At 34.7% G+C, this 15,666-nt stretch overlaps 1 protein-coding gene across 1 annotated transcript in view; it reads left to right on the forward strand.

The window, feature by feature from the left end:
* The first annotated feature begins 1,498 nt into the window (after positions 1 to 1,498).
* The window catches only part of LOC121389122, a 63,285-nt gene continuing 49,117 nt past the window's right edge, over positions 1,499 to 15,666 (forward strand). Inside the window, exons 1-7 of the mRNA XM_041520735.1 lie at positions 1,499 to 1,991; positions 2,811 to 2,911; positions 4,774 to 4,944; positions 5,628 to 5,707; positions 6,650 to 6,753; positions 7,023 to 7,138; positions 7,971 to 8,074. Of these exons, the coding sequence (XP_041376669.1) occupies positions 1,532 to 1,991; positions 2,811 to 2,911; positions 4,774 to 4,944; positions 5,628 to 5,707; positions 6,650 to 6,753; positions 7,023 to 7,138; positions 7,971 to 8,074 (1,136 nt within the window). The 5' untranslated portion in view covers positions 1,499 to 1,531. The remainder of the gene's footprint in view (positions 1,992 to 2,810; positions 2,912 to 4,773; positions 4,945 to 5,627; positions 5,708 to 6,649; positions 6,754 to 7,022; positions 7,139 to 7,970; positions 8,075 to 15,666) is intronic.

The following is a 15,666-nucleotide window of genomic DNA, read 5'->3' on the forward strand; positions in this document are numbered from 1 at the left end:
AATAGTCCGATCCTCTCTTAATTATTCTTTCTCTTATTTATTTTTGGACTGTCCATCTAAAATGCTCCAAATTATATAAATATTCGGCTGAGCAGTCAATTCTTTTTATTTTTGGCTTGTAACTTTTTATTTAATTTTTTTTTTAATTCTATTAACTTTTTTACTAATAGCTATCTTCAAAATTCTGCCCATTTTCAACTCTATCCTCCCCTCATCCCGAGTCAGGCCACCGATCTTATCGGAGGTCGGACTCTGGATGGGCGTGTTCGAAACCCTAGTGGTATATGGACACGTTAAATTGTTATCTATCTATCTATCAAGTGGTTCATTAATTGGATTTGAAGGACGCCAAAGTAAATTCATCTGTACCAAATTTCATACTTTTATCATCATTTAAAAGGTTCTCCCAGTTATCTGATATTAGTAGTTTACCATGTTTTACGGATGGGGGGGGGGGGGCTACTTTGACCCTCATATTTGCCACACCCACCACAAAAATCCCGTTTAACAAAGCTTTTTTTGTTAACATAAGTGATAAAGAATACCAAAATGCATGTCCCCATAATGTCTTTTCCGGGTGGTAGTTAGCTCATTCTGAAGGCGGTCTTAATGTACCCAACAAACTTGTGGTGCTCTTTGTGCCGAAGTGGAATCTGAGTCACAAAGGAAGGAGGAAAATACTTCATGAGGATCGGCAAAAGGAAGGAGGAAAATACTACAACAATAAGTAGTGTGTAACCTGGTGTAAACAATTTATTTTTAAAATGAGTACATCAAATTAGGTTATTTTTAACACGTATTATGTTAATGGTTGGTGGCGCTGTTACAGTTCGAGTATGCCTGCAATAAGATATTAAAGAGCTTCGCATTAAGTCTGTTTAACAAGCTTCCTCATTTTAATAAACAATAACATCATGTCTTAAAACGCGGACTTTCATGACATTGAATGATTGACATTTTCAGACGAAGTTGGGTATTATTAGGATACAATAGTCGTCCTACCCTCCTACAAAAAAGTTTTTTTGTAAATAATTTTAATTTGTTTTGACGTAGGAAGAAAAGTAAATGTGTTTTGGAAATAACAACAACAAAAAACCCCCAACAACTAGTTTAGAAAACGATCTGCTCATAAATAAATAACTTATAAATTCCATCACATGAAAAAAGATGTTCCCTGTGGCCCGTTGTGGGAAGGACTAGGGCCTATAATCATTTCACTGTAGTCAAATGATACATTGTGGAATGTTATATATTATTTTATTACATGTCAACCATAAGAAAAAATAAGCCAAAAACATCCTTTTTTTTATAGTAGCAAACACTACAAAATTAAATTGATAAATAAATGTTAATTCTTAAGGTTTGTGATGTTTATTTGACAAGACTCCAGCATTATTGAAGGGGAAAAAAATATTTGCATGTTACCTGTGATTATGACTGCTCAAAAGTAAAACACATTTTTGTACCATGATCTCTTATAAACCAAACATGTTCCATAATTTGTTACCATAGTGGAACCAGGCTTGAGGCCATGTGTAGCAACAACAGTGACAATGCAAGAACAACGACCAGCTGGAAACACTCGAAAAGCAGAGAAGTAGAGTGTGAAAAACACATCAGTAAGTCACTGGAGAACATTCGCACCGAGTGTCATCAACTGAATGGTGCAAACAAGTCTGACCCAAAGAGAAATCCTGCCGGTCATCGAAGATGTCGGTCGTATTCTAACAACTGCAAGTTTCTCGCCTCACCGGGTGTGCCGCTCGGTGGTGAGCACAGCGACGGGTCATGTGTTGTTGTACGCGACGAGGCCGTCAGTGTTGATGAGATATACGGGGGTAGAGACGCGGCCGTCAAGACCGATGTGCAGCTCAGGTTGTTGGTCATCTCCAGTAAAATAAGAAACACTTCAGCATTACGGCATGCTCTTCATGCAAACGTCATTTGTGTCTGCTACAACTATGACAGTCATACTTTAGACGACCTGTTAGGTAGGTTCATAATTATTTTCCATTGGTCCATTTTTATACATATGTACATGTAAGTTACATACACGTATATATCATTTAATCTTAAATAAACAATCAAAACACACTTCTTTTTCAATCATGTAGATATGTGAAATTCAGGATTTACATATCAGTTTGGATATATAAATCTTTTTAAAATATGTTTAGATAATTTTAAGGTGGTTTTAGTGGAAATAATTTTTAAAAAGCTTTAAATATACTGATGGAAATAAATATGGGAACGCATGGTATTTAAGACCATATTTAATTCACTATTAGAGAAGATATGCCTGTATACAATACAGAAATGTAATATGGGATTGAATATTAGTAATGTGGGATTGAATGTCAGTAATGTGGGATTGAATGTCGGTACTGTGGGATTGAATGTCAGTACTGTGGGATTGAATGTCAGTAATGTGGGATTGAATGTCAGTACTGCGGGATTGAATGTCAGTAGTGTGGGATTGAATGTCAGTACTGTGTGATTGAATGTCAGTACTGTAGGGTTGAACATAATAACAGTTAACTGCATGTTAAAACGGATGAGGATTCTGGTGACAAGCAATATTTGCTGTTATTATTTATGTGTTCCCTTTTTTTTTCCATGAGCATATCATTTAACAAAAAGGTTTTAAATCTACTAACTTAAGATCTAGTTGATATATATATATATATATATATATAAATTAATTAATTATAAATAAATATACTAAAGCATATTCTCACAAACATTGTTCGATATGATTTATTAAAGAAGTGTACAATAATTTTTTTTTTAAATGTTTATGTTAACTGCAGGTCTGATTCAGCACACATTGGGTAAACGTCGTGTGTCAAGCTTTGCATTCATCCTCAGCTGTACTGGATCCAATCTTCAGCTCTGTTCCAGGGAAGATAAGGTACATGTTCACCATCAGAACTTGTGTGCATCATCTTTTGTCTTTTAAAACTCTCTATAATATGTTCGATGTTTAAACATTTAGGAACGGATCATATATCAGACTTGCTGTTGACATTTAAGCATGACATGCCATAAAACAACAACATTTGTAGAAATCAGTCATGCATGTTATATTAACTCACACTTTTACTTAGTTTATACAATTATTAACTATGTACTAAAACATTCAGTCTTTTCCCCTGTAAGATGTTAAATTCCCTAATCGGTGATGGAATACCAAATGCCTGAGGACTCATTTTATACCCTTTTATTAATCTGTTATACATGTAGAAACTTAACCTTGATGGCACACAGACTTTATGAATATTGTATTACATACAAAATATATTGAGCCAAATTTACACAATCTGTGTGTAACTACATACATTTGCTATGCTTAAACACCTGCGTTTAAGAAAAACAGTGCAACTTTGAAAAGAGCACCTCCAGTTTTCTGAAGTACATTGGCTTTTATTCTGTGGGTGGGTAAAAAAATTTCTCATAAACACCAAGCCAGATAAGATAATATTGTATGACTTAGCTGTGAAAATGAATTTATATAACTTGGTTACATAGTGGTTAAGTTGAATTTGTAGGGTACTTTGGCATATTGGATGTGGGAAGGGAGGAAATGTTTTATTTAATGACACACTCAACACATTTTATTTACGGTTATATGGCCTCAGACATATGGTTAAGGAGGAAACCTGCTGTTGCCACTTCATAGGCTGCTCTTTTCGATTGGCAGCAAGAGATCTTTTATATGCACCATCCCACAGACAGGATAGCACATACCATGGCCTTTGATGTAGCAGTCGTGGTGTACTAGCTGGAGTGAGAAATAGCCCAATGGGCCCACCGACGGGGATCGATCCCAAACCGACCGCGCATCAATCGAGTGCTTTACCACTGGGCTACGTCTCGCCCCTGTTGGATGTGGAGTGCCTATAAGTATGAATCCACACCTGTGTGACAAGATTTCAATGAAGCACCTGATCCTGAAATTACATGACATTGTATGATATTCACATAGCTTCATTTTGTTTTTGAAACAGTTCCCAATCAAGACACACCTACATGTACATGTGAAATTGATAAATGACTTTGACATTAACAATGGGGAGACGTGTACTAGGGATAGGGATGGTTAATCTCAGTTCACAGAAATCACGGTTTTAAGCCAATGGTTCGATCGATGCACCGTTTTCCCATTTGTGTACCATGGTTTATTTAGATTTAAAATTTTGTTTTTTTAATGGTACATGTATTTAACATTTTCACACCTTGCTGGTAACCCAATAACCGGTAAAGTATTTCGGCCAATCACAGTGCTCGAATCCCTTACACCTGACATGCTTGCATGGGTGACGGTGACCCTAGCTCACTATCGGATCCTGCACCGAACCCGCAAATTTACTGTATGGTAAAAATTAAATTTTTGTTTTCTAGTCAAGATAAAGTTTTATATTTACCATTGTTTTACAAGTGAACATTAAAAATAAAGCGTCTTGCTCTTAAAATAGTTTATTAAAATGTATGTATAATAGCTGGCATACTTGTACTACTTGTGGAAAGTGTCATGAATAAATGGAACTATGGCCCAAATATCTAAAATCAAACTGAAAATTAAAAAACTGAATTGTCACCATCCATCACTAACACGTACATAGGCATTTGCCGATACATACAAAGACACGTCCAAGTTTAGTTGATGTTATATTTTGCTTCAGTAAATTATTTTATAAAAAGGTGACAAGAGACCACCGATCAGTGATTACTCTTTTTATCTCATTATTAGTCACTTTTCTTTTTCAATTTTAGGTGTTAACCAAAGCCACTGTTTTAGAAGATGCCGGAATCAAGCATTTTTTTACCACACTGTGTAAAGAGTGCCTGGAGGGAGCTAACTGCCGTGTGGATTTCCTTGCCTGCACGTCGTACCAGCAGAATGAAGTGAAGCAGATGGCCGAGGAACTCGAGCTGCAGCTCGGGGTACTGTCATGTTGTTCACACTCCGCTTTACTTTATAACACACGTGTAATAGGAGGAGTTTATTCTCTTGTCATAGAGGTGTCATTCAATTAGGTTATATATGTAAGTTTATGACTACAGAGCTCTGTGGATGGAAATCAACAAAATTTGTTAAAGTACTATTAAATGATTAATTTGGGACATTTTCATCTACTCATCACACATGTTTGTTTGTGTATCCAATTAAGGTCTTGGTCACACACCTCGGCTATCTTGGCTGTCTGTCCAGGACAGTGGGTTAGTTGTTTGTGGTTAGTGAGAGAGAAGAGGGTGTAGTGGCCTTACACCTACCCACTGAGTTGTTAAACTCACTCTGGGTGGGAGTCTGTACCGGGCTGCCTTAGCTTAATTAACCGCTTCGCCACTGAGGCCGGTCTCATCACACAAAAACACATACATTCATCATATATTATTTATTATGTATTATTTGTTAAGTTACACACCATTTTTTGTTTACAAATAATTTAAATCTAATTCACTTTTTATTTTGTTTGATGACAGATTAATATATTTATTTTAAAAGATAATTAATGTCTGTATGTGAATCTTGCCCTAACTTATCATATTTTGTTCTGATTGGAATATGTTAACTTACTGGTCTACTCTACTCTGTAATATATGTATTATGTGAACTGTGTTTTTAGGTTCCTGTTGGGATATTTAAGGACTTCTATGGAGCTGACCATACTTCACAGCCAAAGTTGGAAGATGGTGGGAAAGTCAGGTATCTTGACAGTGAAATATTATTTTAATTAAAGCTGATTGAAGTTTTTGTGAAAACATCATGCTCCTCAAAGCAATAAGTCTAAGAGTGGAAATATGATTAGTCCTAAATGTTTCTAGTAATATTATTATAGTTACGCATTTTTATGCACCTCAGGAAATACAGATTTTGGAGGGGTGTACAATCCTGTATGCCTGTCGAAAAACCATGTAACAAATTTATTACCTTTTGGATCTTTGTTTTATAATTAAACTAAAATTACACTAACAGTCAAACTTTTAAATAAAGTAGACACACATTTAGAGTTTGAGTTTAATAACATAACATAACATGTCATCAAATTCCTCAAAATATATTGGATTTTTTTGTTAACAACTAACTATGCAAGGTATTTACAGCTTTTTTGTTAGAGTGTCAACAAGGATTCCGGGTGGTTTCACCCTGAAACCATTTCGAATACTGTGTTTCGCAAAGGGAGACAACTCCTAACAGATTTCCTCTGATGACTACGTGTCAGAATTACCAAGTGTTTGACATCCAGTAGCCGATGATTAATTAATCAATGTGCTCCAGTGGTGTCATTAAACAACCCAAGCAAACAGATCTTATATTTAATGTCATTGGCTTCTAAATCAAACACTACTTTTTGCACAGATAACAAATGGGATACAGTAATCTCATACAAATAATTTTATATATAGTTAGGGTTATATCATATGTTTAGTTTTGTTGAATTCAAATTCAGAATCTGTTCAGTCCTGATTCTCTTTGAATCGTCCAGTGATTATTGTATTTATAAAGTAATAGTTTAATGTAATATATATTGTATATGAGAAGTCTGTAAATCGAGGTATGTTGTGTTTCCCTAGGACTAAACTAATATCTACAATGTGAGACATAAATGCATATGTTGCCTGTAGTAAGTATGTTTGTTTATTGTAGCTCTGTCGGGGAGTTGTATTTCAAAGTGGAAAAGCTGCGAGGATGGAGTGGGCGACACCAGCAATCCTTAGCAGGGTTTGAGAAAATCAGAACAGTCGGCAAAGGTATAATTATAGTAATCTGACCAATTAAAACCAGTGAACATGCACAGGTATAAAAAAAAACCCACCAGATTAAACATACTTTTGAATTGTAATATTATAGTAAATTGATAGTACATATTTTCACGCAATGTTTAACAGTAGGTACATACTTGAGGAAATTATTTTTAATATCACTTTATTTTTATGTGCGGTAATTTTTTGTGTATTAATTTTTAAGGATATTATGCAGATGATAATCGTGGAAATGCCAATGTTGAATATGGTTTCAGGTGCATACGGGGCCGCAGTGTTATACAAGAAGAAGGATGATGATTCTCTAGTGATCCTCAAAGAGATAAATATGCATGATCTAAACGCCTCTGAGAGACAGCTCGCACTGAATGAGGTGAGACTGGGACAAGGCTGTAATACTTGTAAACTCAACACCTTAACACTTGTAAACTCAACACTTTAATACTTGTAAACTCAACACTTTAATACTTGTAAACTCAACACTAACATTTGTAAACTCAACACCTTAACACTTGTAAACTCAACACTTTAATACTTGTAAACTCAACACTTTAATACTTGTAAACTCAACACTTTAATACTTGTAAACTCAACACTAACATTTGTAAACTCAACACCTTAACACTTGTAAACTCAACACTCTAACACTTGTAAACGCAACACCTTAACACTTGTAAACTCAACACCTTAACACTTGCAAACTCAAGACTTTAACACTTGTAAACTCAACACTTTAATACTTGTAAACTCAACACTTTAATACTTGTAAACTCAACACAATAATACTTGTAAACTCAACACTTTAACACTTGTAAACTCAACACTAACACTTGTAAACTCAGCACTCTAACACTTGTAAACTCAATACCTTAACACTTGTAAACTCAACACTTTAACACTGACGTGTACACACTTTAACACTTGTAAACTCAAAGAAACTCTTCTTTAATAAAGTGCAATAAAATATTTTTATTTTATATATCATTTTGCTTAAACTTTACAGTATCAACTTGAAATACTGTCATTAAAATGTATGTTCAATACAAATTTCAATTGACTAGATTACACATCGTCAGATGTACTGGATATAACCGAACAATGGGTTACCTAGGTAACAATCTCATGAACAGACTTGCAGTTACCTAAGATTTTGAACCATTGTCTGTTGCTGTGTAACGTTTGTCACGTGATGCTGTAACTTGCAGGTCAGCGTTCTGGCTCTCCTCGATCACCCGAATATCATCAGCTACTACGACAGCTTTGAAGAAGATGGTGTACTGATGATAGAGATAGAATATGCAGATGGAGGGTAAGAATTGAGAAAAACTTTAAATATAAAAAAATAAGAAATATGTACGGGTAAGGACGATCAGGAAGGAAATGTTTTATTTAATGTCGATGCATTCAACACTTTTTATTTCTGGTTATATGGCGTCAGACAGGACTATCAGTGTTCGACAAATGTTTGAGACAATCACTATCCCTCAGAGAAGGTTTGGTTAGTGATCTGTGTATTATTTTAATAGTTGATAATTTCTACTAATCCAGACCAAAAATGTGCTAGCCAGGATCGAGGGCTAGAGGATTTGTTTAACCCTGGGACTTTGCCACATAGCCAATTATAAACTTGCTAATATTTTAATTTTAGTATTACATTTTTCATTTATTCCTGCTATGACAAAGCAGAAGGCAAGATGACATGGGTCATTATTGATCAAGTCGATGTCAATTTTAATTAATGTTAAAAATTAAATTTATTTATTTTTAATGAAATAGTTTTAAACATTAAATTGTTTTAGTAACTACCTGGCTGTATACTTAGATTAATCATGAATTTTACATCACAAATTTAAAAAAAAGTAAATAATAATTTATTTTAAAAAAGCAAAAGAAAACAAAACTGTTTTACACCCTGAAAAACCTGAATCTGTTTTACATCAAACCAGTTACTCCTGTATAACCTGAATCTGTTTTACATCAAACCAGTTACTCGTGTATAACCTGAATCTGTCTTACATCAAACCAGTTACTCAAGTATAACCTGAATCTGTCTTACATCAAACCAGTTACTCGTGTATAACCTGAATCTGTTTTACATCAAACCAGTTACTCAAGTATAACCTGAATCTGTTTTACATCAAACCAGTTACTCGTGTATAACCTGAATCTGTTTTACATCAAACCAGTTACTCGTGTATAACCTGAATCTGTTTTACATCAAACCAGTTACTCGTGTATAACCTGAATCTGTTTTACATCAAACCAGTTACTCGTGTATAACCTGAATCTGTTTTACATCAAACCAGTTACTCGTGTATAACCTGAATCTGTTTTACATCAAACCAGTTACTCCTGTATAACCTGAATCTGTTTTACATCAAACCAGTTACTCGTGTATAACCTGAATCTGTCTTACATCAAACCAGTTACTCAAGTATAACCTGAATCTGTCTTACATCAAACCAGTTACTCGTGTATAACCTGAATCTGTTTTACATCAAACCAGTTACTCGTGTATAACCTGAATCTGTTTTACATCAAACCAGTTACTCGTGTATAACCTGAATCTGTTTTACATCAAACCAGTTACTCGTGTATAACCTGAATCTGTTTTCCATCAAACCAGTTACTCGTGTATAACCTGAATCTGTTTTACATCAAACCAGTTACTCGTGTATAACCTGAATCTGTTTTACATCAAACCAGTTACTCGTGTATAACCTGAATCTGTCTTACATCAAACCAGTTACTCAAGTATAACCTGAATCTGTTTTCCATCAAACCAGTTACTCGTGTATAACCTGAATCTGTTTTACATCAAACCAGTTACTCCAGTATAACCTGAATCTGTTTTACATCAAACCAGTTACTCGTGTATAACCTGAATCTGTCTTACATCAAACCAGTTACTCGTGTATAACCTGAATCTGTTTTACATCAAACCAGTTACTCGTGTATAACCTGAATCTGTTTTACATCAAACCAGTTACTCGTGTATAACCTGAATCTGTTTTACATCAAACCAGTTACTCATGTATAACCTGAATCTGTTTTACATCAAACCAGTTACTCCTGTATAACCTGAATCTGTTTTACATCAAACCAGTTACTCCAGTATAACCTGAATCTGTTTTACATCAAACCAGTTACTCCAGTATAACCTGAATCTGTTTTACATCAAACCAGTTACTCCTGTATAACCTGAATCTGTTTTACATCAAACCAGTTACTCATGTATAACCTGAATCTGTTTTACATCAAACCAGTTACTCATGTATAACCTGAATCTGTTTTACATCAAACCAGTTACTCAAGTATAACCTGAATCTGTTTTACATCAAACCAGTTACTCCTGTATAACCTGAATCTGTTTTACATCAAACCAGTTACTCGTGTATAACCTGAATCTGTTTTACATCAAACCAGTTACTCAAGTATAACCTGAATCTGTTTTACATCAAACCAGTTACTCGTGTATAACCTGAATCTGTCTTACATCAAACCAGTTACTCGTGTATAACCTGAATCTGTTTTACATCAAACCAGTTACTCGTGTATAACCTGAATCTGTTTTACATCAAACCAGTTACTCGTGTATAACCTGAATCTGTTTTACATCAAACCAGTTACTCGTGTATAACCTGAATCTGTTTTACATCAAACCAGTTACTCGTGTATAACCTGAATCTGTCTTACATCAAACCAGTTACTCGTGTATAACCTGAATCTGTTTTACATCAAACCAGTTACTCGTGTATAACCTGAATCTGTTTTACATCAAACCAGTTACTCGTGTATAACCTGAATCTGTTTTACATCAAACCAGTTACTCGTGTATAACCTGAATCTGTTTTACATCAAACCAGTTACTCGTGTATAACCTGAATCTGTTTTACATCAAACCAGTTACTCATGTATAACCTGAATCTGTCTTACATCAAACCAGTTACTCGTGTATAACCCAGTTACTCGTGTATAACCTGAATCTGTCTTACATCAAACCAGTTACTCGTGTATAACCTGAATCTGTTTTACATCAAACCAGTTACTCGTGTATAACCTGAATCTGTCTTACATCAAAAACCGTGTATAACCTGAATCTGTTTACATCAAACCAGTTACTCGTGTATAACCTGAATCTGTCTTACATCAAACCAGTTACTCGTGTATAACCTGAATCTGTTTTACATCAAACCAGTTACTCGTGTATAACCTGAATCTGTCTTACATCAAACCAGTTACTCGTGTATAACCTGAATCTGTTTTACATCAAACCAGTTACTCGTGTATAACCTGAATCTGTACATTACATCAAACCAGTTACTCCAGTATAACCTGAATCTGTTTTACATCAAACCAGTTACTCGTGTATAACCTGAATCTGTTTTACATCAAACCAGTTACTCGTGTATAACCTGAATCTGTTTTACATCAAACCAGTTACTCATGTATAACCTGAATCTGTTTTACATCAAACCAGTTACAGTATAACCTGAATCTGTTTTACATCAAACCAGTTACTCGTGTATAACCTGAATCTGTTTTACATCAAACCAGTTACTCGTGTATAACCTGAATCTGTTTTACATCAAACCAGTTACTCGTGTATAACCTGAATCTGTTTTACATCAAACCAGTTACTCGTGTATAACCTGAATCTGTTTTACATCAAACCAGTTACTCGTGTATAACCTGAATCTGTTTTACATCAAACCAGTTACTCGTTTTACATCAAACCAGTATAACCTGAATCTGTTTTACATCAAACCAGTTACTCGTGTATAACCTGAATCTGTTTTACATCAAACCAGTTACTCATGTATAACCTGAATCTGTTTTACATCAAACCAGTTACTCGTGTATAACCTGAATCTGTTTTACATCAAACCAGTTACTCGTGTATAACCTGAATCTGTTTTACATCAAACCAGTTACTCGTGTATAACCTGAATCTGTTTTACATCAAACCAGTTACTCGTGTATAACCTGAATCTGTTTTACATCAAACCAGTTACTCATGTATAACCTGAATCTGTTTTACATCAAACCAGTTACTCATGTATAACCTGAATCTGTTTTACATCAAACCAGTTACTCGTGTATAACCTGAATCTGTTTTACATCAAACCAGTTACTCGTGTATAACCTGAATCTGTTTTACATCAAACCAGTTACTCGTGTATAACCTGAATCTGTTTTACATCAAACCAGTTACTCCAGTATAACCTGAATCTGTTTTACATCGTGTATAACCATCTGTTACATCAGTTACTCGTGTATAACCTGAATCTGTTTTACATCAAACCAGTTACTCGTGTATAACCTGAATCTGTTTTACATCAAACCAGTTACTCGTGTATAACCTGAATCTGTTTTACATCAAACCAGTTACTCGTGTATAACCTGAATCTGTTTTACATCAAACCAGTTACTCGTGTATAACCTGAATCTGTTTTACATCAAACCAGTTACTCGTGTATAACCTGAATCTGTTTTACATCAAACCAGTTACTCTGTTTTACATCAAACCAGTAGTAACCTGAATCTGTTTTACATCAAACCAGTTACTCGTGTATAACCTGAATCTGTTTTACATCAAACCAGTTACTCGTGTATAACCTGAATCTGTTTTACATCAAACCAGTTACTCGTGTATAACCTGAATCTGTTTTACATCAAACCAGTTACTCGTGTATAACCTGAATCTGTTTTACATCAAACCAGTTACTCGTGTATAACCTGAATCTGTTTTACATCAAACCAGTTACTCGTGTATAACCTGAATCTGTTTTACATCAAACCAGTTACTCGTGTATAACCTGAATCTGTTTTACATCAAACCAGTTACTCAGTTACTCGTGTATAACCTGAATCTGTTTTACATCAAACCAGTTACTCGTGTATAACCTGAATCTGTTTTACATCAAACCAGTTACTCGTGTATAACCTGAATCTGTTTTACATCAAACCAGTTACTCGTGTATAACCTGAATCTGTTTTACATCAAACCAGTTACTCGTGTATAACCTGAATCTGTTTTACATCAAACCAGTTACTCCAGTATAACCTGAATCTGTTTTACATCAAACCAGTTACTCCAGTATAACCTGAATCTGTTTTACATCAAACCAGTTACTCGTGTATAACCTGAATCTGTTTTACATCAAACCAGTTTTACATCAGTTACTGTATAACCTGAATCTGTTTTACATCAAACCAGTTACTCGTGTATAACCTGAATCTGTTTTACATCAAACCAGTTACTCGTGTATAACCTGAATCTGTTTTACATCAAACCAGTTACTCGTGTATAACCTGAATCTGTTTTACATCAAACCAGTTACTCGTGTATAACCTGAATCTGTTTTACATCAAACCAGTTACTCGTGTATAACCTGAATCTCGTGTATAACCTGAATCTGTTTTACATCAAACCAGTTACTCCAGTATAACCTGAATCTGTTTTACATCAAACCAGTTACTCGTGTATAACCTGAATCTGTTTTACATCAAACCAGTTACTCAGTGTATAACCTGAATCTGTTTTACATCAAACCAGTTACTCGTGTATAACCTGAATCTGTTTTACATCAAACCAGTTACTCGTGTATAACCTGAATCTGTTTTACATCAAACCAGTTACTCGTGTATAACCTGAATCTGTTTTACATCAAACCAGTTACTCGTGTATAACCTGAATCTGTTTTACATCAAACCAGTTACTCGTGTATAACCTGAATCTGTTTTACATCAAACCAGTTACTCGTGTATAACCTGAATCTGTTTTACATCAAACCAGTTACTCGTGTATAACCTGAATCTGTTTTACATCAAACTGTTTTACATCAAACCAGTTACTCGTGTATAACCTGAATCTGTTTTACATCAAACCAGTTACTCGTGTATAACCTGAATCTGTTTTACATCAAACCAGTTACTCGTGTATAACCTGAATCTGTTTTACATCAAACCAGTTACTCGTGTATAACCTGAATCTGTTTTACATCAAACCAGTTACTCGTGTATAACCTGAATCTGTTTTACATCAAACCAGTTACTCGTGTATAACCTGAATCTGTTTTACATCAAACCAGTTACTCTGTATAACCTGAATCTGTTTTACATCAAACCAGTTACTCCAGTATAACCTGAATCTGTTTTACATCAAACCAGTTACTCGTGTATAACCTGAATCTGTTTTACATCAAACCAGTTACTCAAGTATAACCTGAATCTGTTTTACATCAAACCAGTTACTCATGTATAACCTGAATCTGTTTTACATCAAACCAGTTACTCGTGTATAACCTGAATCTGTTTTACATCAAACCAGTTACTCGTGTATAACCTGAATCTGTTTTACATCAAACCAGTTACTCATGTATAACCTGAATCTGTTTTACATCAAACCAGTTACTCGTGTATAACCTGAATCTGTTTTACATCAAACCAGTTACTCGTGTATAACCTGAATCTGTTTTACATCAAACCGTGTATAACCTGAATCTGTTTTACATCAAACCAGTTACTCGTGTATAACCTGAATCTGTTTTACATCAAACCAGTTACTCCAGTATAACCTGAATCTGTTTTACATCAAACCAGTTACTCAGTTATGTATAACCTGAATCTGTTTTACATCAAACCAGTTACTCCAGTATAACCTGAATCTGTTTTACATCAAACCAGTTACTCGTGTATAACCTGAATCTGTTTTACATCAAACCAGTTACTCGTGTATAACCTGAATCTGTTTTACATCAAACCAGTTACTACATCAAACCAGTCGTGTATAACCTGAATCTGTTTTACATCAAACCAGTTACTCATGTATAACCTGAATCTGTTTTACATCAAACCAGTTACTCATGTATAACCTGAATCTGTTTTACATCAAACCAGTTACTCCTGTATAACCTGAATCTGTTTTACATCAAACCAGTTACTCGTGTATAACCTGAATCTGTTTTACATCAAACCAGTTACTCGTGTATAACCTGAATCTGTTTTACATCAAACCAGTTACTCAGTATAACCTGAATCTGTATAACCTGAATCTGTTTTACATCAAACCAGTTACTCGTGTATAACCTGAATCTGTTTTACATCAAACCAGTTACTCCAGTATAACCTGAATCTGTTTTACATCAAACCAGTTACTCCAGTATAACCTGAATCTGTTTTACATCAAACCAGTTACTCGTGTATAACCTGAATCTGTTTTACATCAAACCAGTTACTCGTGTATAACCTGAATCTGTTTTACATCAAACCAGTTACTCGTGTATAACCTGAATCTGTTTTACATCAAACCAGTTACTCCAGTATAACCTGAATCTGTTTTACATCAAACCAGTTACTCGTGTATAACCTGAATCTGTTTTACATCAAACCAGTTACTCGTGTATAACCTGAATCTGTTTTACATCAAACCAGTTACTCGTGTATAACCTGAATCTGTTTTACATCAAACCAGTTACTCGTGTATAACCTGAATCTGTTTTACATCAAACCAGTTACTCGTGTATAACCTGAATCTGTTTTACATCAAACCAGTTACTCGTGTATAACCTGAATCTGTTTTACATCAAACCAGTTACTCCAGTATAACCTGAATCTGTTTTACATCAAACCAGTTACTCGTGTATAACCTGAATCTGTTTTACATCAAACCAGTTACTCGTGTATAACCTGAATCTGTTTTACATCAAACCAGTTACTCGTGTATAACCTGAATCTGTTTTACATCAAACCAGTTACTCCAGTATAACCTGAATCTGTTTTACATCAAACCAGTTACTCGTGTATAACCTGAATCTGTTTTACATCAAACCAGTTACTCGTGTATAACCTGAATCTGTTTTACATCAAACCAGTTACTCGTGTATAACCTGAATCTGT

Source organism: Gigantopelta aegis, chromosome 14, assembly GCF_016097555.1.
Source record: "Gigantopelta aegis isolate Gae_Host chromosome 14, Gae_host_genome, whole genome shotgun sequence".
Classification (NCBI taxonomy): Eukaryota; Metazoa; Mollusca; class Gastropoda; order Neomphalida; family Peltospiridae; genus Gigantopelta; species Gigantopelta aegis.